The sequence below is a fragment of the Calonectris borealis genome, chromosome 2 (assembly GCF_964195595.1).
Source record: "Calonectris borealis chromosome 2, bCalBor7.hap1.2, whole genome shotgun sequence".
NCBI lineage: Eukaryota > Metazoa > Chordata > Aves > Procellariiformes > Procellariidae > Calonectris > Calonectris borealis.
In genome coordinates this window covers 52,023,028-52,049,815 of record NC_134313.1, presented here as the reverse complement: position 1 = coordinate 52,049,815, position 26,788 = coordinate 52,023,028, and the positions used below count along the sequence as shown (strand labels likewise).

The 26,788-nt window shown below is 38.9% G+C and overlaps 1 protein-coding gene across 4 annotated transcripts in view; it reads right to left on the bottom strand.

Annotated features, from left to right (window-relative positions):
• ZNF521 (zinc finger protein 521) overlaps positions 1 to 26,788 on the bottom strand; it is a 232,599-nt gene that overhangs the window by 203,224 nt on the left and 2,587 nt on the right. For 2 of the 4 annotated variants that reach the window (XR_012672352.1, XM_075141936.1), the window contains exons 2-3: positions 10,708 to 10,767; positions 4,937 to 5,116 (exon numbers count right to left, since the gene is read on the bottom strand). Coding sequence is in view for 2 of the 4 variants with exons in the window: in XM_075141936.1 (XP_074998037.1) it covers positions 4,937 to 5,116; positions 10,708 to 10,767 (240 nt within the window). In the remaining 2 variants the exon portion in view is untranslated. The remainder of the gene's footprint in view (positions 1 to 4,936; positions 5,117 to 10,707; positions 10,768 to 26,788) is intronic. The other 2 variants (XM_075141937.1, XM_075141938.1) reach the window with 1 other exon arrangement.

Sequence of the window (26,788 nt, the reverse complement as noted above, 5' to 3'; positions counted from 1 at the left end):
CATGCGAGAGGAATCTCTGAGCAGGGCTAGAAAGCAGGACTGCATCTCCTCATTGGCAGGGGACACACAGTTATAGCCAGTAACCTTTTCAACATCAGAAACAACTTAAGGGATAACATGAATGGCTCTCAGCTCTACCTGACATACTTATTCAAACTGTCAAAGCTCTAGCACTAAGCTAGAGCCCAAAGCATAAAACTAAGTCTACCTAATCACCTAAAGGTAAAATAAATATCCCCAATGGAGAAATACCTCATGTCTTTCACCTCAGAACACCCTTAGCCTTGAATCTAGGACTGCATATGATTCAGTAGCCTATTTTCAGACAAGTTTTACAGCCTGTGAAGACAATGGGGCTAGTAGGGAAGTCATGTAACACGCACTAGGTCTACTGACACTCAGGTGAAGAATGGCAGTCTTGTGTACCAGCATGTCCATAGCTGTTGAGTTATTCAACAACTCAGCCAACTGGACTGGCATGTTCACTGCATATTTGACTGCAAGCAAGGCAGCACCATAGGATGCTCCCTCTTCTAGTATTACTCTGGTTACGACTGAGACTTCTGATGACAAAGCGACCTACAGGATCTTCAAGAGAACCAAGCTTGAGCTGAATGCCTCTGAACACAGGGTCAGCCAGCAGTTCTGCCTCAGGAGAGGCAGTTCTCACGTATACAGGGGAGACGTCATAGAGTACAATCCCTGAGGACTGAAAGGTGAAATAAACAGCAGAAAGCACTGTGCAGGGAGAAGAGATTATAAGTGAAGCAGGAGAAGATTAGGGAAAGTGTCTGACAAATTGTGCCCCACCAACAGCATATATAGCAGCATTGCAAATGGTTAACTTTCTTTTCCTGTTGGCACAAGAAGGAGAGAAGGTGCAGTTGAGAGTTTATCAGTAGTGCACCACATTTGATCCTGCATGCGTGTTTCTCTGCAGTGAGATCCAAACTGACATATACTAGAGGGACATCAAGTTCATAACCATGCTAATTGGATGCTTTACTTATATACACAACTTAGAGGATGACAATGTGCAAGTGGCTTATGAGTTATTAAATGGAAATGCTGCAGGAAGGATAGAGTGAGAAAAGCATTAACATCAGAGAGAAACACTATTAAATCCATATTTTTATTGCCAATCTTTTGTAATGACTAAATTAATATAGTTCAGCATCTTATCTGCCTGTGGTTACAAGTATTGCAAAGAATTTTTTTGGACTTTTCCCCCCATTTATCCATTATCTGTATTCCACAAACATCACAGGAATTGTCAGCAATTAACATAAATAAATCATCACCTTTGCAGAGAAAGCTTCAGTACAAGAATTTTGGATGATAGCAAAAAATACTACTAAATAGCTCATGAAGGGCCTGTTCCATCCCCCACTGAAGTCAATGGGAATCTTTTCATTGACTTCAATGGATATTGGATCAGACCCAAATTGAAAAGATCAATAGCGCACACATTAGGATAAAAGAGCAGCTATGTCCTCCTCTAGAAAAAGAACACGAGTTCAATTCAAACAACAGATTACAGGAAGGAACCAGTTGGGGAGAACTTTTTTCTTCTCCTTTGAAAAAATCTGCAAGAGAACAGCAATTCAAGATCCTAAGAGCTAAATCTCACAGAGTTGTAAGTAACTCTCATCTTCCACTATCCTCTGAATAGGTGGGGGTGACTGACACTTCGAGAGATTGGAACCACTGTTTAATAAACCAGCTCCCTTCTCCCCATTCCTGTCTTTGGTTGAGAGTGCAGAATGAAGATTCAATAAAGCAATTTTACTCCTTCCACTAAAGTGTCAAAGCTTCAGAAGAACACATCTAACATTTTCAAATGCAAAAACTAGAAGCCCCAGTATCAATTTGAGAACCTACAGTGGCAAGCCCCATTCTCAAGCATGTTACAAGGTTGGCAGAATTAAGGGCAGTCAAAACACTATGACACTCAACTCTCATGTCTCCTACTCAGGGTCTTACTAAAGGGTTGTCTCAAGCCATTGTTTTGTCATCCTGTTTGTTCCATCAACGTAACTGTTGATTTTACTGAGTATAACTGTATGGAAAAAGACCCTATAACTGTGTCATCATGCACAGTTCACAAATTCTTGCAGGGCAGCTCCCTATGAATCTCACAGAGCACCTCCAAGGCTCAGTGAAATCCAGACAAGCCGCAATGTGAACTTCAGAAACACTGTCATTTTTACATAATGGACAACTTAGGTAACTCTTCAGTACCTGAGATGAGGCCCAGACTGGAAAACTCAGGATAGGTGATACACTCTGCCCTCCTCCAGAGAAAACACAGTTGACCCAAACAACAGAATATAATAGAAGAAATTCAATTTTGTAAACCTCTTGCCTTTCATTAACAACTTAGTGACAGACAAATACCTTAGAGCATCTACTAGTTTCACTGGGACTCCTCCACAAGGAGGCAACCTGTATTACGTAACACCCTGTCATGTCAGAAGACTGTGATGAGAAAGGGAGGTGCAACTGCCCCTCCATGGTAATACTTTTTTTGAAAACTTTGAATCTGAGCGTGGCACCCAAAGGCACTGCTGGAAGTCCAAGAGAAAGGCAAGAGTCCAGGGAGCTTGCCTAAAATGCTAAAAGCAAACTTTATTTTTGTCAAATATATATTGTGCTTCAGAATAGAAAGGTAAGCTGCTTGTCTGTCAATGTTTGTCACTGATTAACTAAAAATAATCTAAAAGGATGAGGTTTTCATAAATGCTATGAAAAATGTTCCTTAGTGTTAGGCCATACATGCAGCTTAGGACCCTGCATTGAATTCACCTCACTAACCACCTGTTTAGTATTTTTTTGCTGGAGAAAGAAGAAATCCTCAACTCTGACCATTCCATCCAGGCCCCTCTCTCAACTTAAGGGTGTATTTTGATCATTTATATTAGAAACAGAGGACAGTTGGCTTTTTGTCAACTTGGTAGTCCAGAAGGATGTGCAGTCTAGGTTTTTATTCACTTCATTAGCTTTCAAACAGTCCAATCTCTACCCATTCACTATCACAAGTTTCCTTGAAAGAGAAACAAACGTATTTTTAGGAACTTAATTACCTTCAAGATTAATTTTTATTCCCCCATCCTCTGACATCATACATATACTCCTGCCTTTACACGTGCACCCCAAGTTGATTAATCCAGCATACTTGTTTTCACTCTCATTTAGCAACACAACTCTCAGCAAGAACTGCTGTGTTCAGGAGCAGTGCTCTGGGACTCTTCCTATTTACTGTTCCCCCCACCTGCTTTTCCTCAGTTTCTCAACCCAACTGTGCACGCACAGTTCAGTGCATTCTGCTTGCAGCTTTGAAGCAGAGAAACCACTTGGTAGAAGTGGGGAGGGGGGCAGCAACTAACTAACCAGAAAGGAGAAACAGCCATATCAGATCAAGGTGAAAAAACAGGGATGAATAAATGGGATCTGAGGCAGTAAAGGGGAGATCCAGAGGATTCAGGCAGGGGGAATGCTTTCTGGGAGAGGAAAGCAAGAGACAAGATAAAGCCACTAATTTTTCAACACAGAAAGAGCAAAAGGAAGAAGAAATGTATGAAGAAAAGGAGAGAAAAATATTAAGTTTTTTAAAGTCAAGAGAGAATATCCATACTGCCAGAAACCATGAGCAATATAGACAAGTACATTCCAGAATTTTGTAGGAGTGATTAGGGAATGGCAGAACTGACTCTATCTGAAGTTAGAAAAACATTTTACAGGCAAGAAAAGGCAAAGCGATATATTAATAAAAGTAAATGTTTCTTGCTGCAGCAGATTTTCATCTTCCATAATTTGAAGTTGGGATTAAAACCATTTAACAAATTCACACTACTTCCTCAACTTTCCTTCTGCTCCTGCCCACTTATTCTTCTTCTGCTCACCTTCTTTTCATACTTCGTCCTCAAGAGCAGTACTGCTACTTGACTTTTATGTGATCCTGCCAGGACTTAGCCTATGGATCTCCTGGAACCAAAAATAACTCAGAAAGCTCTCCAAACATGAGCACATGCACACTTTCCAAAAGCATTCCCAAATGGGAAGGATGGTTTTCCTTGTTTACAAAGTCATAATAAAGAAAGGTTTTTAACATAACTGCACTGCCCAATAAATACATTTTACACTGTGGAGGCTAAAACTAAAGTACCATCTAATAAAAATGCGTTTCTGTTGATGCTGAGTCTATTTGGACCTACAGTCTATACCATCAAAAGACCTACTAAAACTGAAGGGCAAAACTACTTCAGCAGATTTCATGTGATTTCCTAGGTGAGGGGGCTGTCTACAATCATTTCAAAGAGGAACCTGGGTTGGCTACAGGTCCGTTCACCCAGCTCTGCTCGATTCAGTAGTATCTGATCAGCAGTCAGTTCTACCCCTTGACTAAAGCTGAGATTTTATTTTCTCCTCTAACAACTTGCTTCATTCCTCTCAACTTTCAGTTACTCTTTACTGTACAGTCATCTGTAGTTAACAGATTAGACTAACGCAACATCCAGCCCAGACCTGCAACACACCATTGTGCAAATTCATTCATTATGCAGCTGTACTTAAACCCCACTTACAAATACCCTCTGCGTTCACAAGTGACTTAGGAAAATACATGTATAAGTGAAGTATGGAAAGCTGTACAGTATGAATCTAGAAAATAGACACAGCAGCCAGGCAGAAACAACTAACGGACACTTTAAATACAGTGACAATGCAGTAATTATCCATACATCATTCGGTATGAAGAAAATTTATAGTGCCCCATTTACAGTATAATCCTGTCCCAGAATCTGTTTATAAAGGTCTCACCCAAGCATTCAAGTGCAGGAGTAAAATAACTGAGAAAGGAGGAGGGAAATCAGAAGCAGAGGATGGGAATCAGAAATAGAACAGTGCGCAAAGCCACAAAGTGATAAGTATTGTTTACCTGTCAGTTGACATTGATTAATCTTGTGTTCTGTGATATCACTCAGTGACTCAAACACCTGGAGGCAGCTGTCACAGCTGTGCACAGCTTCTTCTTCTAACTCCTCCCCTTCATCCGGCCTTTTCTTACAGTCTAGCACTTCTCCATCTTCTGCCTTGTCTTCTAGTTTACAGTTAGGGTCTGAAAGAAAATCAAGACCGTGACGTCAGGCATCTAAGAAGAGAACCTTTAAAAAGAAAAAAAAAAAATCAAGATAGGTTCTGTGGTAATGATGAGAAGAAACATATTTGGCACGAGCCTGCAGCACACTGTAGATTTTATTGCTAAATAAGCAAAAGAGGCTTTTTCCTTAATTTTTTTCTAATCTCGATGAAAGGAGAATTTCCCTTCTACTCCCACAAATGCAGCTCCATTTCTTACTCAAGCAATTCCTCCATGCTTCAACGTTAGGTTTGTCAATTTATCACAGCTATTGAAGCCACTTTGATCATTGTAAGAAAGGATAAACCACCTATGCAATTAGTTTTCAATGAAAAGAAAAATCAAATCAAAGAGTGTGCAGGAACTTCTTTTCACTGTTAACTACAGTGTTTCACAGGAAATTACCAGAATTAAGAGACTAACAAATTTGATTTACATAAACATGAAATTAATCTTGATTTTACAACCCACTCCAATACTCCACCACCACACTATTTGACACAAAGCAAGCCCTGGAAAGATTATACCCTGGGTCAAAATGCTGCACACGCTTTGAACTTGTGTATGACTTAAGACAAACCCGATAAAGTTCCTGTATTTGCCAGATCATAGAAAACTGGAAACTAACTATTGTAAAACCTAAATATTGCACAAGGAGAGCTTTGTCTGTTTGACATGCTCACAAGCATTTTGGGGATAGTGGGATAGCTCTAGCCTCAGAGCAGCAGTCCTGAGCCCAGTTGAAAATTCTAAACTGGAAGAAATGTGCGGTCTCACCGCCATCCCCTGTGCGCAGAAAAGCCACACAGCTCGCTGCGCCACCTCAGTTCTGCAGATGACCAGCGCGGAGTGAGATAATGCGAAGTCTAGAACTTTTCCTCCTGAGGAGGAGCGGAGTAGCTTTAACTACTCCTGACTTTTTGCCCACTTTACTAAAAGCTTCCTTCAAAAGACAGAAGTAAAACAATCTGTCTTCCCTAATAAAGCAAGCTGGCACTTAACTTTGTTTTTCCTTGGGAACCACAGTACAACAAGTGAAATGCAGAAGAAAAATGGTTGTGTACATTCCAGCAAAAGGAATGCAAGTGTTTCACCACTTTTCCCTTTTCTGCTTTGGCCACCTCATCTTTCCTTTTAGATATTTGAGAGACCTAAGACTGAAACAAGTCATTTTAGAAAACAAGGACAAACTCATATAATAACAGGAGATTCTGCAAGCACATTTTAAGATGTTATGCTCTTTAGCCAAGTGGGTGACTAACCAGGATGAGGCTTCTTGTCCACAGCAACACAGAGGTGGTATCTGTGAACCCACTCTATTTAGCATTGCAATTGATTAGGATCATGCACAACTACTTGAAAGGAGAGAAACTAAACCATGCTAACACTAAATTCATATTAGAATGGGGAAGGGGTGAGGAGGAGGAGGGTGATTCCACTTTAAACCACTCTTAAATCCTCTCTCAGCACCCTACAGTGATGTGGGCACAGCCATCCGTTGCCACTGTGCACAAAGCGCAGGCGTTCTTGCTGCCCACAACCAAGGTCAGGGCTCTCATCATCTTTCTACATCCTTGGGTCCGCACTGATGCACCCTGCCCTTCAACTATTCAAACACAGACGGACCCGCAAGCAGAAACTGGAAATGACCCATGTCAGGAAGTCTTCCTCATGCTATGTGGCTCGTGATCAAAACCGAGGAATTTCTTTGACAGGGGTAAAGGGCAGAATTTATTTTTAAGGGAATTATATTACAGAGGGAAACCAGATTAATTTTAAAAAAGAAAAAAAACACATTCTGAAGGCAAAAATATATTTGCTGTGCAAAAGCGCTGCATGTATCCTGACTGCGATCCTTGTATGACGAATTACATTCACAAGCAACTTGGGTAGTTACTTCCAAATAGAGGAGTAGCCTGCAAATTTACACACCAAAAAGGGATGCTAATTAAATAAAAGGACTTTATGGATTTTAGCCATTGCCGAATGCTCTGAATCTAATAACTCCCATTGCCACTTCATTTTCCAAGATATTTTGCAAGATCAATAAAAGTAGTTAGGAGATCACCAGGTTATAAGCAGTTCAGAAAAAGAAATAATTGTCTTAACTGTTGCAAACTGACCCCAACATCATTAAACACTTGTTGGAAGGCAGCATGTGCACATCGCATACTATTAGTTGTTCAGCTCAAGCTCTCAGTTTCATCTCATAAAACTGACAGCACTCAGGGAAATGTGGGCATTGGATCTGAATTTTAACATGAGTATTTAAATGCTGCACATAAAGTTTACAGACCTGTTTGTTTTAAAATAAGGGTAGTGTCTGACTCTGCTTTAAGTACAATGCTGAAGGAAAGAAAAGGGAGGGGAGGGAATTCTCAAGACTTATTATTCAGAAACACTTGCACTTTAGAGGAATTCAGCAATACACACACACGTATGCACAGATGCACCCCTTAGTGCACAAAAGCCTAAAGAATCGCTCAATTTAAAGCTTCCTACTTAGAGACCAGTTATTAAAATTAGAATCATTTTAAGGCTAATAAATGTTTTGCTTCTCCTTCTGCATTTGCAGATATAAACTCTACAGGGACAGAAGTCAGTCAAGCTTATTCCCTTCTGCTGCAACTTTAGAATACATGCTCTAGCCAACTGGCACATTTGTTTTTAGGTCAACACTTAAGTGGGACCCTCTGGGACCTAGGTTTGAGTTTAGCCTACGACAGCTTTGTGAAATGAGTTCTGGCAGTCTCAGCCCCTCTCAATGAATGCATTTCCACTGTGATCCACTTCCATGAAGAGATGTCACCACCAAAATAAAAAGATATCTAAAGAGAGAAAATATCATTTGGATGCTTTATGAATAGATAGCTTTTCTGTTACAACAACAAATATCTTCCATCAAGAGCTGGTCTAACCTTAAGTGGTTACTTAAACTGAGGATAAGCTGCCTTATTTGAGCTGTTCTTTTGAAAGACTAAAACATATTTTATAAATGCAATATGCATTCATCTATACTTTCTCCTTAACCTCCTGTTCAAAGCTCATGCTCACATACAGACTTCAGGGCAAATGTCATTCATCTCCCACATTTCTTTCTCCCCAATATCTGCAACAATCATACCCACAATTCCCTCAGCAAAGATTGTCTTTGTAGTAAGATTAACTTTCCCAACATCTGCAAATGCCACTGTCATTTCCAAAGGCTTCCCTGCCCTATTTCAGAGGCTGCCGTGCACTAACTGAAATTTTTCAATACACATCAGCAACAACACACACACCGGCTCCATCTGCAGATATCATTGAAAATTATCTAGTATGGAAAGGAGGGTTACATTTTTGGAACAGAAATAAATTCAGCCTATTAAGACACTTTTAAAAAAAAAAGAAGAAAAGAAAGAACAGTTGTCTTCTGTTACTGATTATGTTAACATTATTTATAAATGGAAATTAAAAGAAGCATGATTTTCTCATTACTATGTTCCCTGGCAGGTGGTTCTCCCCTTCCCTTCTTCCTCCTCCTCATAAGGGATGTTATTGCTGTAACTTGGTCTAATAAAACTGCAACTTTGGGGAAAATGAAAAATTGCATTGGCTTAAAAGTGTTGGAGGCAATAAAGCCATGGACTTCAATTAATTTCAAGTATGGGAGCGGTTTAAGGCCAACCAGCAGAAATTCTATTCTGCCCATGTAAAAATGAGGTTTCACCACATTTACTTTTTATAACCCATATAAAAGTCAAGTAAAAGTAATGAATATCTAAAAGCCATCTCAGTGGACTGGCAAAGACTATCTGTATTCTTGAAACTCATCTTACATATTTCTGCCTATGCTACAAGGATCCATAGCTAATCACAACTAAAACATCAAACTACCAAGAAAACAGCCTCCTTTCCAATCCATTTCACTGCCTTGCAGCAGACCTCCTTCCAAGCCACTTCTGCATGGAAAAGTGCTGGCAAAAGAAAGGAAAACTTAGATCATGTGGTTATAATTATTACCAGGCAAGGAATATTTCTTCAGCTCAGTGGTAAAGTAAAACTCTGTCGCTCTCTGCTCCCAATAGTGTCCATCGCAAAACAACTGCCTCATTAAATCTCTGCAGTAAGATTAATATGCCGTAGCTGCACTACATTTATAACTTGGTACTCTATAAAAAGCACATTTAATGGTTAGAGCCAGAGCTTAGATACAAAGTATTACTATAAAAACTTCTGGCAGTGTGTACACAGTGTGGGCCTTCTGTACTGCTTGCTCTATCAGAAGGTTTTTTGTTTTTAATATCGGCACTGCATTCTTGCTATAGAGAAAAACCGAATGTTAAATCTTGCCTAGAAACAGACAAAGAACAACACAGGACATGATGGGAAATAAATAACTAGCAAGACAACTTAAACATTGAGAATTATTTTAAGAAAAAACACAGAAAAGCAACCATTCCTTGTCATACTGATCTCCACTTTTGCAGTCCTCTATTTTTCAACTTCATGTGTCTACAGCAGTAGACTTTTCAAGAACTTTTTCAAGTTTGCAGATAGCTAAATGGAGACATAAGTACATTCAGAAGAGTTTGAGAAATTTCCCATTAAAAAAGCAGAGAACTCTCTTACTTTTACTTCCTCTTTTCAAACAATACAGTTTATGTACAGAGCCACTAGAACCTATAAAAGGCACCAAACACCAAACATAAACCCACAGGACACACACACAAGAGAAATATAAAGTCTTCTAGCTGAACAAAAAATTAACTGCATTCTTCACCTTCATAAGAGGAATAACTCCAACTGTTCTCAAACAAATTACCTACACGTATTCAGAGATGACTAGCCTTCTAGGAATATCCTTAAGGAGCCAGCCCTTACTCCAAAAGGTGACCTCAGCTGAATGAATGAGACTATTCAGATGAGTCAGTCCTGCTCTTCAGATAAAATTCTGTGGAATCGGTACCAAAGACAGAAGTGAAGTATTTCTTGCATTCTCAGAACCATATTAGAGAATAAAAGAGCCCTTGTTGTTATTGGGAATTAACAATTATTTCTTCATGATTATTAACAATATATATCCCTGTGATCCTGACTCCGACGACAGTTTTGTCCACCCAATCTCACTGACTTAAAATTAAGGAGCCCTTAATTAATCCCTGACTGGTAAGAAATTATACAAACAATCCTAAAAGAAATTACCCTTATCCACGTATTTTACAAATATATAAATACTTTAAGTGGAATGAATATTCAAGTTCATCTGAAATGGCACAGGGTGGGGTTTTATGTGGGCGATGTAGAGAAGGATTATTTTTAACAAAAAAAAAGAAAAAAAAGAAAAGCATGCTGCACTTTAGAAGCATCTCACTTTCAGTTGGTTGACCTACAAAAGGCAGAATTTCTAATTCTCAGGAATTGAAAGGTTAGGGGAGAGGACTATTATTTTCCATTGCGAGCCCCAAGAATGCATTCTAAGCTGAAACATAGAAGGAAGAATGCAGGCTTTGCAAAAACACCCCGATACAAAAATCCCTCACACTGTTGTCAAACAGGTAGCAAGCACTAATGAAGGAATTCAGCATTACCAGTCTGTGCGGCTGTGTGTCCCACACCTGCCTGCTGGTCCTCTGTTTCATTTTCTTCTACTGTCAGAAAAAGGTAAACAAAACAAAAACAAAACAAAAAAAAGATGTTAGGTAGGTAGCTGAAGTGTTTCAAGCATCTTTACACCAGCTTCAGTTCTGAAAGCCAGTAATGCTTGTACAACACGGGCAAGAAAAGCTGCACTGCAAAGTGCGAAAGTGTAGACCAGACCAAAACAGAATAGGTTGCTGTATGGAAGCTACAAATCTGAGAACAGAGTGACCAAATCAGTTTCATGGCTTAAAAACCAAATCGAATTTCCTCTGGGATATATGTCTTCCATGCACTCTACTGTATTTGATTATGGAACTAAATGAGAGAATAATTCTGGGCTTTAAGATTCTACTTGCTCCACACGGGTAAGAGAAAGCCTTCTCCTGGCAGACGGGAGAGGTGTGTGTGCTAATTCATACATAAGCTTTAAAAAAATAATAATAATCCTATATTCAGTAGCAAACATCTCAGCAGTGCAGACAGCCTTGCAAAGGAGAACTAACCCCATGCTGTTTTACTGTACACACCATGCCAGCATCTTTCCCTTGGCTCACAGCTTTCCAGAGCAGTAGAACTAAAAAACAATACAATTCTTGTCAGATTCACTATTAAAAACTTGTTGGGTGAGAGAGTGAACCCAACAAGAGCCATTCTGCTGCTACTTTGAAAAATTAGAGAGAGCTGTTCTCATACGCTCTGATACGATGCCTAAGTAAGATTGACTCTCCCAAAGTAAAAGTAAGGGAAGAGCTAAAAGGCAGAACCATTTCCTTTTTATTCTCCCAAAGACTGAGTTCTTTGAGTTAGAGAACAGCGGAGAGAAAAGAATTCATTCTCCCTCCACAGGGGAAAAAGCTGAAAGGGGAAAGACTGCACTTTTACAGCATTTCCACTCCCAAGAATTCAGACCTCAAAAATAATCATGCAACTGAGTTAAAATCCAAAGATTTAGGTTTTTTTTTTCCTGGTTCTTGGGACAAGAGAGTGCAACACTTAGGGTCACATATAAATCTAGACATATATTCAAAAGAAGAGATACATATACACACTCCACAGGTACCTCTTTTCCTCCTCCGCCAACCCCAAGGCTTCATACAACTGGTTGTTTCTAGAATCTGAGTTTCTAGAAAAAAAACACCAGTTTTCATAAGGACACTCTTAGGACACCAGAAACTTGAAACACAGTGCATATATTAGAAAGAGTCAAGTACAATCTCTGGAGGACTCTATACAATGTCTATCTCTGTCCCAGAGCTGTGGCTAGTAAGCACACTCTTCTCATCAACAGAGATCTGATAAAGTTTCCCCAGCCCTGGAGTAAGTCAAGTATTTCACAAAATACGATTTTATGAGCTGACTGTTTCAGTTGAACTTGTATTTTGCAGCCATGAAGTTACCAGTACTTTAGCTGTCATAATACTGTATGATTTTCTTTGTTATGCTGAAGCAGTCATCCCAGCAGCCCTCACAGCTAAAGGAAACTGGTGAGACAAAGAAAGCAATGGGAAAAGCTCATGAAAAGCTGAATTTTGGGGAACACGTGGCCAAACACAAACTAAGCGAAATAGATTTTTCACTAGGGCAGCACAGATCAGTAAGACTCGTTAATAAAGCAAGAAAAATAATGAATACAACTAGTATACAGTTTTTAAAAAAAAGATACTGCCTTTTGTGACCCCCTCAAAGCCCCCAGTGAAACCTCTGCAGCAGCCCAACCTGACCCTGTTTATGCCCACCATCAGCTGTCGATGTATTTCCAAAAAATGTTGTCAAGAACAAGCTCTAAAACTGACAAATGAGTCCACTGTTCCATCCCTCAAGAGGAAAGTTACCTTGGTCATCAGTACCTACTGATCAACCTTAGTAAAGGTTGTAGACGTATCTGTTACCTCCCAGTGAAATCCTCAACCACAATACACGTCACAACTTGGTCCAAAAAGGCAGTTTAAAAAGTTTACCATTTTTTAAATTTGAAGATGGAATTGAGGTGGCCAAACATGCACTTTTCAAGAACTGATTCCCAAGTGGGAAACTTTAAAATAAAGCAGCTACCTGCTAAAAAGTAAACAAGATCTGCTTGTTTGAAGCAGATCTCCACATATAAGTGTATGCAAACCAAAATGCAAGAGTTCATTTTTTCTGCTGTTCTGTGCTGAACGTCTACTGCCACCAGCTGCAGTACCAGAATCTCTTGCTGCTAGTGAGAAGCCACTGCACACTGAAACGTGCTCAGCTTCGCACTGCTGACTGAGAGGTACAGCAAATATTTTTAGGTCTTCAAATGGAAAAAACAAACATGGATACTGCGTAACAAATTGTTTTCACGTATGCAATTTTGTAACCTAGAAAGATGCCAGTGCATGCCTTGTGAAACCAAATGTTTAAAACTTCCCTGCTATTTAGGGATCTGAAAATTCTGCGAGAGCTGAGGTTTGCTTTCAACAAAGGCTGGCCACTATGTCTTTATTACACTAAAAAAAAAGGAAACAAGCATCAGAGCAGGTAACTTGATGGTTAGCATCTTTCTAAACTGTTGTTCAAGCCCTTTAAGGATTCTCAGTCACAACAGAACCAAGTAGGTCACAACAGGCCACGGCACAAAGACTTGCTAATAATATCCCCTACCACATTTAGGGGGAAATATGGTAAAAAGAATAAGAAAACTACCCCACAAAACCCACAGAATTAGGGAAATTAGCACAAATGAACTACAAAATAGCATCTCATTTTCCTTTGCATTAAGTAAGATCATTCCTCCAGCTAGCATGAGTATTTGTTAAATTAAGTAAGCTAGAGCTGGTAGCATCGAGAAGCTCCCAATCAGCACTTTATGCCTTTCCACAACCAGATTCTGAAAATTTCAGCTCTCAGACCAACGTTAAACTCACCTGACTATGAAAGGTAGCGTGACATGCGGCCAACATTAGCCTCCCTTAAACATTAACTATACCATTTTCTTTCAGGAGAGGAAGGCAACTTTAAACAGAACCTATATAGTGAGATGCTTTAAATTTTGCTAACCAAAAACATTTCTCTAGCACTAGCATGAAATGTAACTAAAAAAAGCCACAAGGATGATATGCAGATAAAACAGTAGCTTGTATACACTATTATTAATTCAAATATCAAAATTACTGATACTCTAGGACTGTAATTGTGCATAGGGCTGTCATCTTCATTACAGTATATACCACATCCTAGCATAAGGTAAGACAAATTCTAGATAACAAAGCAATAGAATAGTAGTTAAAGGAGAGGCCTCAGGAACAATAGCTTATGAATCCAGACTATGAATAAGCAACGTTACTGCTGAACAGCACTTCTAGATACATTTGAAATAATGTTGTCACAAAAGCAACAATATTCCTTGTCCCTACAATTATGTGTTTATGACCACGGGTCACCTGTTTAGTTAGCTGTAGAAATATTTCTCAATTGACTTATCTGTTCCTTAAAACAACAAACCATCAAGTCCCTACTACATATTTTCTCAGTGCAACTTTTGAAAAACAAACCAAACAGGAAACCCAAATAATAAAATTTCGAAAAAAGACCAGATCACCACAACAATGTGGCACCACACTTCTTGAGAGCAATTTAAAAAAAAAAAAATCTCAGTAAGGGAAAACAGAATTCCAGCATGTCAATTCTATCTCCCATTATAAAGGCTTGTGGTTTGGACAGATACCAGTTTTTAAAATTTTACTGCAAAAAACGTATCTCTAAACTGAAGCTGTATCTATGTGAAAGGTTAGGACATTTCAGCTTTGGCACGGCCAGTGTCCAAGGCAAACCCTGGTTTCAGTTCAGAGCACCTCTCATGCTTAGGCTGCTGAATATCAACATTAACACCAACTATTCCTTTTTAAAGAAAGAAAAAAACAAAAAAAACCCAAACAACCAACAAATCAAGTAGTTCCATCAAGGAGAGCCAATGAGGAAAACCTGCGGGAATTTTGATATAGAGGTCCTAAAAATAGAATTAATCTCCTGACTGCTCTACAGCAACACCTGCTGATCAATGAGGATTTCACCCCTTTTCCTTAGAGCTTCTTCATGGGACACATGGTTAGCCTATAAAGGAGGGAGATTATTTTATAAAGTTAGTACAAAATATACACAGATTTTCTATCTTGCAAAATCTCCTTCATATACTGACTAACCAGGATTCCCCTTCACTGAAGAGTTAATCTGTAGATTTTGCACCCTGAGGAAGAGCACAAGTCCTTTCTGGTTGATGCCTGGGAAAAACCTTGTATGGAAAAGAAATGGATAAAATTAGAAATGTGAAAAAGGACATTTTCACTGAAAGGGAAGCCTTTTGGAGAACTCTGGCTAAGATTTATGGCTTCTGAGCTATTACAAACCATAATAAAATAAAAGCAAAAGATAATTGAAAAAAGTCTATTTTCTTCTAGTCTAGGTGGGTTAATAAATTTTAAAAAAGAAAAAAAAAGAACTGCCCCAAATGCCCGAGCCTCTTTTCAGCTTGTTAAACAAAGCAGGAGAAGCCACATATCCCAAAATAAACTATAAAAATAGATTGCTATTGATTTATCCCTTCCTAAAACATATTCCTTGAGAGATGTGAAAATAAACTCAATATAGCACTAAGACTGTCGGGATAGGAAGTTTAGAATATATATTTTTAACTCGCACTTTGCATTTCCTATAATTCAATACTTAATCTATACATTTCCATTAGCATATGATTAGTAATTCAATTTAAAGCCATCTGCACAAAAGCCTTTTTCTTAGGACGGTAACTTTGCCAAGTGCATCTTCAATCTACATGTTTGAATAATTTCTGCAGACAAGTAATAGAGACACTAGCTGTATTAGCATAATCAATACACAATTTACTGAGTTACCCAGACAGAACAGAAATAAAACGTGTGTGCCATTATTTCTGTACCTACAAATGACGGTAATTTCTGGAAGTATCTCTCTACTTTTCTTTTCCCTCCTCCTCATGGCCACATAAAAACCAAAAGGACATTCATACTGCCACCATCTACAGGTAGATATTAAGTATGATTAGATAGATTAATCACATAGCAGAAGGCAAATTTAAGAGCCAGTTATAGGAGGTGCTGAGTATCTTCTAACTCTATTAAAGTCAATGGATTTTGAAGACGTTTCGCACTTTGCAATAACGTGCTCTGGAAATACATCTCCGTAAGGGTTCAGTCAGGATACGAAACTGAAATTAAAGAAGTTACAGAGTACTATTAAATGCCGGATCACATGTCAACGCATCACCTGCTAGGGCTACATCTTCCTCCGCTTTCTTCTCTCCCTAGGTACCACTGGTGCTCTAAGACTCACCTTTTAAACTCTTCTGGCCGACACACGTAAGCGCAGGATTTCACACCTGGCCACGCCACATGTAAGCAGCAATTCAGTGGGTGACTCCTGGAAGTCAACAACCATTTCAGGCTGCTTCATAATGTCCTTTAAGATAACTGGCGTTCATAAAAGTTCAGAACTACTAAGAAACTATTGTTTTCTGAAATAGCTTCACCTAGTATCAATACATGTTTATCAGCTACTAGCCAGAAACCTGATTACCATTTTCACTCCTAAACATATATGCACACAATGACTTTAGTGTGAGAAGAGTTGGGAAAAGAACTGCACTGGCAAAATTACCATTTCAAATATTTACATTCCAGAACTCTATTGAAAATTAGTTCTGTGTGTGTAGCCACAACTGTACAAAACCCCAATTAATCATACGCATGAATATTTGTATTTCTGATTTGTTTTCCTTTGTGCTGTGACATACCCCTTTTCCTATTTCTACCCTCCCCAGCATTGTAACAGTATTCTCTTGATATTTGGAAATTATTATTTTCCTTAAAAGATTCCTGTTACATAAAGCATTCTTCTTCTTGCATTTGCTTTTTCTAGAAGACAAAGCCTCTCATAGCATTCATATTTTTTCCTCCTCTCTTTAGTCTATCCCAACAGTGAGCTTAGGGTTTTTTTCCCCTAATGTTCTTCTTGTAGAAAGACTGAATTAGGAGTTCCCAATTAGACTGCAGTGGTTGGAAAATATTATTCTTATGCTAAAATAAAGTATTTTCCTAGGCAGCACATAAACATAAAAGTAATAAATATACTTAAGTGGAAAGAAATGATGCTTAAGAAATCCTTTGGATATTCTTCCAACCCTTGATCTCAAGGATGACAGAATCCAAATGTGACAGTCTAAAGACATCCAGTTTTACATAACATTGTGTGCAGAAAAGGCAGAAGATGCTCCTTCCTGCAGCAGAGGGAGAATTCTACAGAAACCCCAAAGCTAGGAGTGGGGGGGCATATCTTTTTCTAGACAGTAGATTAGTTCTGGTAGTAGATTAATTAATCCTCCCCAGAATGATAACTTTGCCTCCCTAATCATGCATCTTTTAACAAGCTTAAGCCACATATAGGCTTATGTTAAGGTAACATAAGTTACCTTAACATTAGTTAAGGTAAACTAATAACGGTATGATATATTTTAAAAAGTACTTTTCTCCAAAGAATCTTAAAGCTTTTTATAAACCTCAAGTAAGTTCCAGACATCCCTAAGACTCTCTGTCGTGCAATGTAACAGATTACAATGGATCTCCGAGTCAAACTGAGGACCACGGTGAGAATTAGCAAAGCAAGAGGGAATCTCTCTGGGAGTCAATTCTTAGTACCGGGGTCAGGACTTTCAGCTGTCCTGCTTGTCTCAAACTGAGTATTCCACCTCCATTCCTGACAATATGACTGTGGGCATCCAGTCCATTTTAAGGAAAGACAGAAGTTAGGAGGCTAAGATAAATTTTAAGCCTAACTACCAAACCCAGTACTTAACATGAATGCTTTCAGAGTGATTCCTCTCAGTATACTGAAGCTATGTATCACCTAAGCTTTCTTACTCTCTCAGAGGGACATAACTAAGAATTTCTGGTACTCCTACAGACCTGTATTTTCAACTGTGCTTAGAATACAGGAAATTCATTAAACACTGTCTACAAAAGCCTAAACTCAGCAAGAGAGAGCAATTTGAATCAAACTGACATATGGATTGCAGAACCTCAAAGTAACAAACATTACACAAGTTTGAAGACAGGTGATGTAAAGAAGGGCTATGAGGACCTACAGTAAAGGTTACTGTAGATGATCATTGCCTTTGAAAGTTAAGTCATTTATTTATGTGCCTAAAATAAGGCACTTAAATTGAGGAGTTTGGGTTGTCTGACACTGTTCCAACACCAAAACAAAATACAGCTGCATGCTTTGGCTCTATTACCTAAAGACATACATTTATCTGAGTCAAAAAAACCACCTCCTTTCAACTGAGATTAACCCTGATTTACCAGACATCTCCATCTATTGTGTACGAGGGTTTTATACATTTCTTTTTGATCCCTCAAGCTCTCTGCTCTGTTCTACATGACTTTCTATCATGTAGAACAGCACTCTGGTCTATATCCACAAAGGAGCTTAGAAGCCCAAAAACTAGTGAGGGGACGCTGCATCTAAATTGCCAGAAGTTCTGCTCAGATCAGGCAGTACCTATGGTTTTATCATCCAGGCTTTCTCAGTGCTGTGCAGCTCAATGGTGAAATCAAACCAAAGCCCCACCGCAGCTTGCTAGTGGAAGATTAAATATTCTCCTGCCTGCCCTGGCTTTGGACGCAGTCTTTTGGGCTGGTCCTTCAGAGTTTACATATCCTTCCCTGGTTGCTACAAGATACTGGCAGAAAATGTGTGGGTTGAAATACCTCTTCCTTTCCCCTTTTGCCCACACCCACTGGTTAGATCACCCAGGATGTGGGTGGCACCAGCTCAACTTTCTTCTCTATCAGAAGGATTTGTACTCATGTCATGAGCTTCCTCACAAAGAGCACTTACCCTCAGACTTGAGGTGCACTCATTCATTGCTGTTGAAGCTGCCATACCTCATCTACAATACTCACTGAACTAGAAAAAAGGAGAATTAGCATGATACCTTATCCTTGTGGTTAGGGCACCCTCATGGGAAGTGGGACACATGGATTCCAGTTCTAGTTTCACTGACGTAATTCATCAGAAGTAATATTGCAGTAATTACTTGGCAGACCAGGACCGGGGTCTCCTTTTTCTCCATTGGTACTCAAGCCATTAGAGCCATGAGTCTTGTGTGTGAGCGCTGTTTCTCACCCTCTTGTCCAACAAATACTTAATTACAGTTTTGAAAAGGGAAACGTCATTGACAAAAATAAAAGGGCAACTCACACGCATAGCACAATATGCTGATGTGTAATGACTGATGTACTCCCTGTGAGATACAAACACCCCTAGACAAAGCACATAACAGAGCCCCCGCCTCACATCCTAGCAGAGCAAATAACTTTCCCTCTTCAGTAAAGGGGAGAGGAAGAGCAGCAGCACAACCCCTCAATTCCTTCTGACTTGGGAGGAAAGGAACCACCTGTCCCCTATCTCCAAAAAGCTGGATCAGAGAAGTGACTGCTATGAGAACCCTATCGCACTACGTAAGACACCCACACCTAGAACAGGGGAGGAGCTAAGACACATTATTCTTTCCAAGTTTTTCCTACTATCTCCTTAAGGTAGTTCTTACTCAACATTCCTAAATCCCTAACCTACCTATGAACTATATAAAGAATCCAAGCACCTGGTGCAGATGACTATTCCATTAGGCAACCATGCACCTGTAAACTAAGCACTGCAGTACTAGTGTCTTGCAGCATGCAAACCCTTTTTTTTTGGACCCAGCCTTAGAGCTTTCTGACCTTTCTTCATTGATTTACATTTGTATCTGGTGAGCAAGTCTTCTGCTCAACAGATTCACCAGAAATCACAAACCAAATCTTTTCCTATGCTCTAGCTCTTTATAAGTCACGTAACACAATCCCTTCCCAGCGGTTGCACACACAGACCAATAGCACCCTATTTCCTCCTTCCATCTTCAGAGTGAAAACGTTACATCAGGCATGGATCTTGACATCCTGTTGTCCTGGAACCAGTGAATCAGAAAGTTCCTTCCTCGCAATTGTATTCTTTGGAGGTGGAAAATAATTAACTTCCCCACCCCCTCCTCCTTCCTACTGCCACTATCAAAGTTAGAAATTCACTTGACTCTGTCTGGAAAAAAAAAACCCAGCCATCATAGTTCAGTGCCAGAGAAAGTTTTGTTGATCAAAGCACAGCCTAGTCTTCCCAAGGACACTGCCTCACTACATCACATCATCCAGTCCAGCAACACAGCATGTATTTTATTTTTGTTTTTAAAGTTCAAGAAGTTAATGACTCAATAATGGAAGCTGAACTTGATAGGTTACCGAAAGAAGCGAAAAGTAAAACTAAAAGATCAATTATCACGGAATTCATTGTTTGAAATATATTTTCCCGGCAAAACACAACCTAATAATAGTAAGGGCACAACAAGTGCCTGTACACAAAAGCCATCTATTGTGCAGTTAACCAGGACATTTAGACTTAAAAGCGCTCTAGCTTTTCCACGCTCATGTGTAACACCGAGCGTCTGTATGAGAAACTAGGAGAGAGATTTTGCACTTCCTGTTAGGTAAGGACAAAATTCCTGTTCCAGGTTATTGCCTTGCATGAGAGAATAAGCTCTCCAAAAATGGCGTTTGGGCAGGAGGGAAAACACCAATACCCTCACTATCAACATCCTGTCCATTCTTCCTCAGGGCAAAAAGGTGTTCTGCTTCAGCCAAGAGGCTGATTAACTAACGACTAGTATTTTCAAATTTTTAAGATGGCTAACTAGTTACTGATACTGTATTTTTAAAGGAACCATAGTAAGCCCCTATCACATTAAAAAAGAAGAAAGCTGGGGAGGGGAGAAGTCACTATACCAACAGATATACCAATGACTTTAAGAAATCTTGAAGAACTAAAAATCCTAACCTTAGAAAGAAAAATTGCACCTAATTGCACCTATATTTAAAAGTGAAAGTATCAGATCAATCACTTACTCAAAAAACACCCCTCTGTGTTGCTCCCATGATAAAAAAGAGGGGGGAAAAAATCAATGAAAACACATCCCCCCAAAATCTAAAATTTCATTCGGCATTAATTGTGCAGAACTGGTAAGTAACAATCCTACAACCCTTCTGAGTACACACTATACGGATTCAACTGTACAAAGAAAAGTTGCGGTATAGCATGCACAGCATGACTCTAGCTAAAGGAAAATATAAAAGGCTCAAATGTGCACACACCAGATGAATATGATAACCTAACTAAATCCTGAAAAAGGAAGGAAAAAAAATCCTCTACATCTTTTTCTCAATAATTATGCAGTATAGAGGGAAAAAAAGTGTTTAAAATTGAAGGAATGTGAAGTCAGAAAAAAAAAGTGTGACCACTGTTAACTAATATCGTAAATATGGAGGACAATGGTCCTGGTTCAAAAATGCATTGGAAGAGGGCAATTTTGTGCAGTCTTACTAATGCACAGAAGAACATAAAGCAGGTTTTTCTGGAAAGTAGGAGGGCTGAATGAAAATGTTAATTATAACATGTTGTAATAAGGATACCCCCAAGATCAGCCCTATCTTTTTTGCTACCGTGTAGTCCCTAGGCATATGGTTAACTACTCCTTGATCATTATCCTGGCTAAAACTAAAGCTACTGAAGTTTAGGAGTCTCATATCTAACAGAGTTTCTTTCATCTCTAATAATTGCTAAACTAGCATAATTACTCATACTTGAGGTGAAATAGAACCCAAGTTGTCTAAAATTAAAGTTAAAACAAAAACAAACCTCATCACCTCTTTCGGTTTTTGCACATTCATCTTTTGTCAGAATCCTGCGCCAAGTGCTGCATTATGATTTAAAAGTATTTAAAAGCTTCTCTTGTGCTATCTGACTTTTGTGAAGAGAGCAACTGAAAAACTTCAATGCTTTGTAGTAACACACTGCAAAATATATTTGAAAACAGACATGTACATTTTCACAGCACCAAATAAAACAGGCCCAATTATTTGTAGATCTGTATGTTGTCTCTTCAGTGAAAAACATACATACATACGTATATATGCCACGGTTCCGATTTAAGTGAAATAGTGCATTTTCCCCACCCCCAGCTGGGACTGATTCTGAGCTCAGGTAGCCCTACAGGAACCAACGGAAACCGTAAAATACAGCTGGGAAAAGATGCTAAGAAGTCTGTCTTAAGGTATTAGCATTTATACTATATTTTAATCAATCTAAACAAACAACTCCAAGTATGTTACTGTCAGTGTTTTACACAGAAAAAACACTGGAGCCATATGGTCTACAAAAGTGTTAGCAGTTCTTCTAGATCCTTTCCTCGTGTACAATTATTCAAAAGGAAGATTTTTTTTCCAAAATGCGCGAGTTTCAAAATACTGATTCGTGTTTCAGAACAAAGAAATGAGTGCTATTAAACCAGTTGTAAATTAGACTGAATGAATTACAGAGCAACATAAAGCCTTTCAAGACTTCTTAGATCATGGCAGATAGCGTTATCCTACATGTTAGATAAGTGCCTCCATACTGACAGCTTCCCTTGTTACACAAGTTAACAGCAACTCGGGAAAACAAAATCAAACCAAACCAAACATGCAGTATTTCTAAGCCTCTTAATATTGTCTTTGTCACAAGATTTCACCTTTATGGCAACTAGCAGTACAACCAGTAGCTGTTTAGATGCAGCTGTTTAGATGTTCACTCCTAATAGTACCTGCTCCTAAGAAGTAGACGGTGATGGTCAATATGACTCATGCTAGCCCCCGAAATGACTGGGTAGCATTACTGTAATCCTACAGCTAATCAAGACCATCAATACCACTATGCATTGCCAAAGGCAATGAATATTACTAGAGGTTAGGGATGTTTTTGTTGGTACGGATTTTTTTAATAGCTGGGGCATGCTTTGGCAAGTCAAAAAGAGAACACTATAAATAGCCTGCATTATAAAAAGATGCTAATCTTAAGTCTTCTTTGTAATTTGTTTTTTCATGTACTCTTTTATGTTCAATATCTTAATTTTTGCCCTTTTTTGGATGGCCAAATAGAAGCCAGCAATCCACTCATGCATCAAACAGATGTTTTTGCTTTTCAGGCCAAATGGAATCTTACGAATTTTTTGTTCCCTCCCTATAAAATGATGATGCCAAAATAACAGTTCCTGAAAATGGCCCGTTCAGAAAAAGTTCTTTGGACCGGTAATACTAAAACTTTAAGTCAAGTTCACAGAAATCATGCCAATACTAATTGCTGTTTTTGTTTATGCTGCATTGATTATAGTCTAATCAGCAGACAATCTAATGACTTTCGAGTCTAGTCCATGCAATTTAGAAGCCGGGGAGGGCTGGGGCTGAAAATAAACATTCAAATAGTTGACAGATATACGGAAATGTAAAGGCTACTGTTTGAGGGGGATCCGAATGTCAAATTCTCTCTGAACTACTGCAGCTATTAAGTTAGATTTTTGTTTTAATCCACTACTGTTCTACCTTCCGTGGTACTACACCACACAACCTGCACCTCTGTACGAGAAACATCCTCACGCTTTGAATGATGAGAAAACAAGTCACGTTAAAACACAGGTACATTTACTCGGTCCATCAACACTCTGCATGAATCCCGTTGCAGTTGTAAATTCAGTCAGGGTGGAAAGAGTACCTAGGTTTCCTCAAAAAGAGGGAACAACTTTAAGAGACACTCCAGGCTTGCCAAAACATTTCAAGATACAAGCCTTCTTTAAGCAGAACATAGATATGTAAAATACAGCCGATTAATTTTTCCTTCTCATCTTTCCAGGAACTAACATTCAGTAATTTTATTTCTGCAGTCAAATGCAGGATACAAAATTACAATGAGTAAAAATTTACTTTGAAGCAATAACAAAATGTTTTTGTGTTTTTTTCAGAAAGAAATCACTTTCAGAGATCAGCGCTTCTATTAAATGTGGGGGGCTGTTCTAGTTTCCTTGTGATGGCTTATCCAACACCTACAATTTCAGTGGTTTTTCACGGGTGTCTTTAGCATAATGAATATTACCTGACTCCAGCTTAGAGAAAGCTGGGGTTAACTTTTAGTAGGACTACATTTTCATTCAGGTTTGTATAAAGAGTACCTGGTTTTCTTTGCAAGTGACTATATTTTTGTAACTTTGTTTCTAAACAAAGTTTCTCATCAAAAGCCAGTAGTAAGGGCAAAAGAAAAACCTCAAGCCCTCCCAAAACTAAAAGCCTATAAACCAGAAAGGGGGGGAAGGGGGGAGGCAGTCAGTAACCTAAGTGTGATATCTGCAAAGCATGCCAAGTCACAAAAAAAGGTTTACCATTCAAATGGCCAAGTTAAACAAGATACAAGCGAGCTGCTCTCCCCCCTCCCTTGCTTTCTCATTTCAGGGGGTCTCCAGCATGGTTTTACTCAGGGAATGGTGCTGCCCTTAGGTGTTAGGAGTTTAAGGAGTCATACCAATTGCCCTTCTTCAATACTCCTAATTTGCACAGTGGCTCTTCTGGGGTTTACACTCGGGTATCGTATCTCTGACTTATCTTTCCCCACCTGCTTTTCTCCCGCTATCCTCCCTCCCCCACCAAATGCATTAGGTGATTTTGATCAGGTCAATGATACCTAATAGATCTTTTTTTCAGAAACTAGCCAAGGAAATGGGATAAATTAATCAGTAGAATGAAATATAGGTCAGGACTGATGAGTTTGATGCAACCGATCCTTCCTCTGCCTAAAAGAACCCGGCAGTTGAACTTCAATTCCTCCTTCCTGAAGTAAAATAAGATATTCAAATTACATTTTTTCAGAAAGTTAAATAATTTACTCTCTTTTTGAGACTTTTTTTTGCCACAACCCTGTAGTATATTTGTAAGAGACAGTGCTTTTCACAGAAAATAACTACAGTCTTATTTTTCCTTGGAAAGATGTTTTTATTGTTTTTAAATTGTAAGAGGCTTATCTAATGTTAGCCATGCCTTTTTTTCTTTCCTAGGTCCAAATCTGACATGCAATCATCAGCAAGACTTGGGGGACAGTCAGATCAAAGTTGGCACGAAACCAAAATGGGGGGGAGGGGGGAAGGAGAAAAAGAAATAGAAAAGGAATGTAAACAGAAACCAGGGTAATTCAAAAAAGTGTATTTTCAAGAAATAGAGGAAATTTAGTCATTATCAAGTTCTTAACACCCACCATTTCAGATGAACGTTAGTTTCATGCATTCAATATAAAAAACTCGATTGTCATTTTGTTTTAATGTGTTTACCTGCCTTGTATCAGTATTCCCCTAAGATATAAGTTTCAAATTAAGTTATCAAAAGTGACAGACATATAAAAAATATCTCTTGTATCTTCCCCCCCCAGAAAGGGTTGCTAAGTACATGACAAATTGGAAATGTAACGTGTAACTCCATATTTTATTTAGATGTAAAACAGCACTCATGAGTTTAAATAACTCATTTACATACATTCAAAGAATAGTTTTTCAGAGAAGCTGTTTAAAAGACTGTTTATTTTTAAACTGTAGAACTATATTTTGTACTGACTAAATCAGTAGTACTTAAGAAATAAGGAATTTAAATAAATGCTGCATTGAAGGTACAGTTGAAATTCTCTTTGCAACATTACTTACAGCTTTTGTTTGTTCACTAAAAATGAAGATGTAATAATTGATGGGCAGACTCTTATCAATGAATTTAAATGCTATGTCTATGCAAGCATCTTTCAACTTCTCAGATGAATCGCACTATTAGCCCTTTCAGAAATCTTACAATCAGACTGCTTTTGGAATACTATTAATCCACTCAAAAATGGACATGATTCAAGAAAAATAAAAGAGGGAAAATGAAAAAGATTTTTGAACAAAGGCCACCAAGAATGATAACCTACTCCCCAAAGGTAATTACTGCAGCAATTATTACAGATGATGATTGATTTACTGCCTGGTTTTAGTTGAAAAATAGTAAATAAGACACTGTAAAGAAATCTCTATCACCTCTACCCTGAACATTAAGCGGTTTTCTTAAGTCAGTAGTTTATTGTCAGCAAATCTAAGCTACTCCATCTGAATCGTACAATGTTGCTGTTTTCTCATTTTAGGGACTCCCAGGCTACTGGTACGTAAGGAAGGCAAAGCCCATACCTCCACATAAAATGGAAGCTGTATCTTTTGTTTTAAATTAAGTGTGATGTTTACAGGAAGGTATTTGAAACAAACCTCCTCTCTGTAACGCATCTAACAAATAACCACGAGTAAAACACGTCCTGTGTCTAACAGCAGAACAATTTCCTCTATTTGCCAATTAATTCTGAACGTTTATTCCTTTGCACTTAAATACTTGGAGGTCTAAGGCTACCCTTCAGTTAAAGTTTCCCAGCATCTTTTTTGCAAATATGGCTAATTGGTCGCTCTCCTACTGGCTCTAAAACTCTTATGCGCACGTAAATAAATCCTCCCTGGGAAGCTCGGAATATAAGTGCGTGCCTAAGCAACAGAACTTTCATTGTGGTATCATTTCTAAAAGGTAAGGGAAGAGCGGCTCGTTTGTTCTTCACAAGATGCCAAACAAAAGCACTACTGAACCGCACAAACTTCGGTAAACTAGATACAGACGGCAGCAGCAGGTAAAGCAATAAATTCAAGGCACCCTTTACTCCTTTTTAAAATATCCGGAGAGTTTAAAAAAGAAAAAACAAAACAGGAAAAAAAAAAAAAGAAAAGAAAAAAGAATTAAAGCCTGCTCTGAAGCTCACTGAAGTCAACAGGAAGACTTTGAAAAGGGAACTCCTGGAAAGAGTTGTTTCAAGCGAAGGGAGCGCAGTTTTTTGCCAGGTCCTCCTGTACAAGTCCATAAAAGCAGACCCCGCTCCTGCTTTCTAACTAAGAAATCGCGCTGGTTTCTAGGCACTGAACTCCTGGTGCACGCCAGCCTAGCCGAGAAGAAAAAACAAGGCCTGCCGTCAGCCACGAAGCGGCTCAGGATCACATCCCCGACCGGGGGCTCGCCGGGCTCGGCGCTCCCGCCTCAGGCAGCC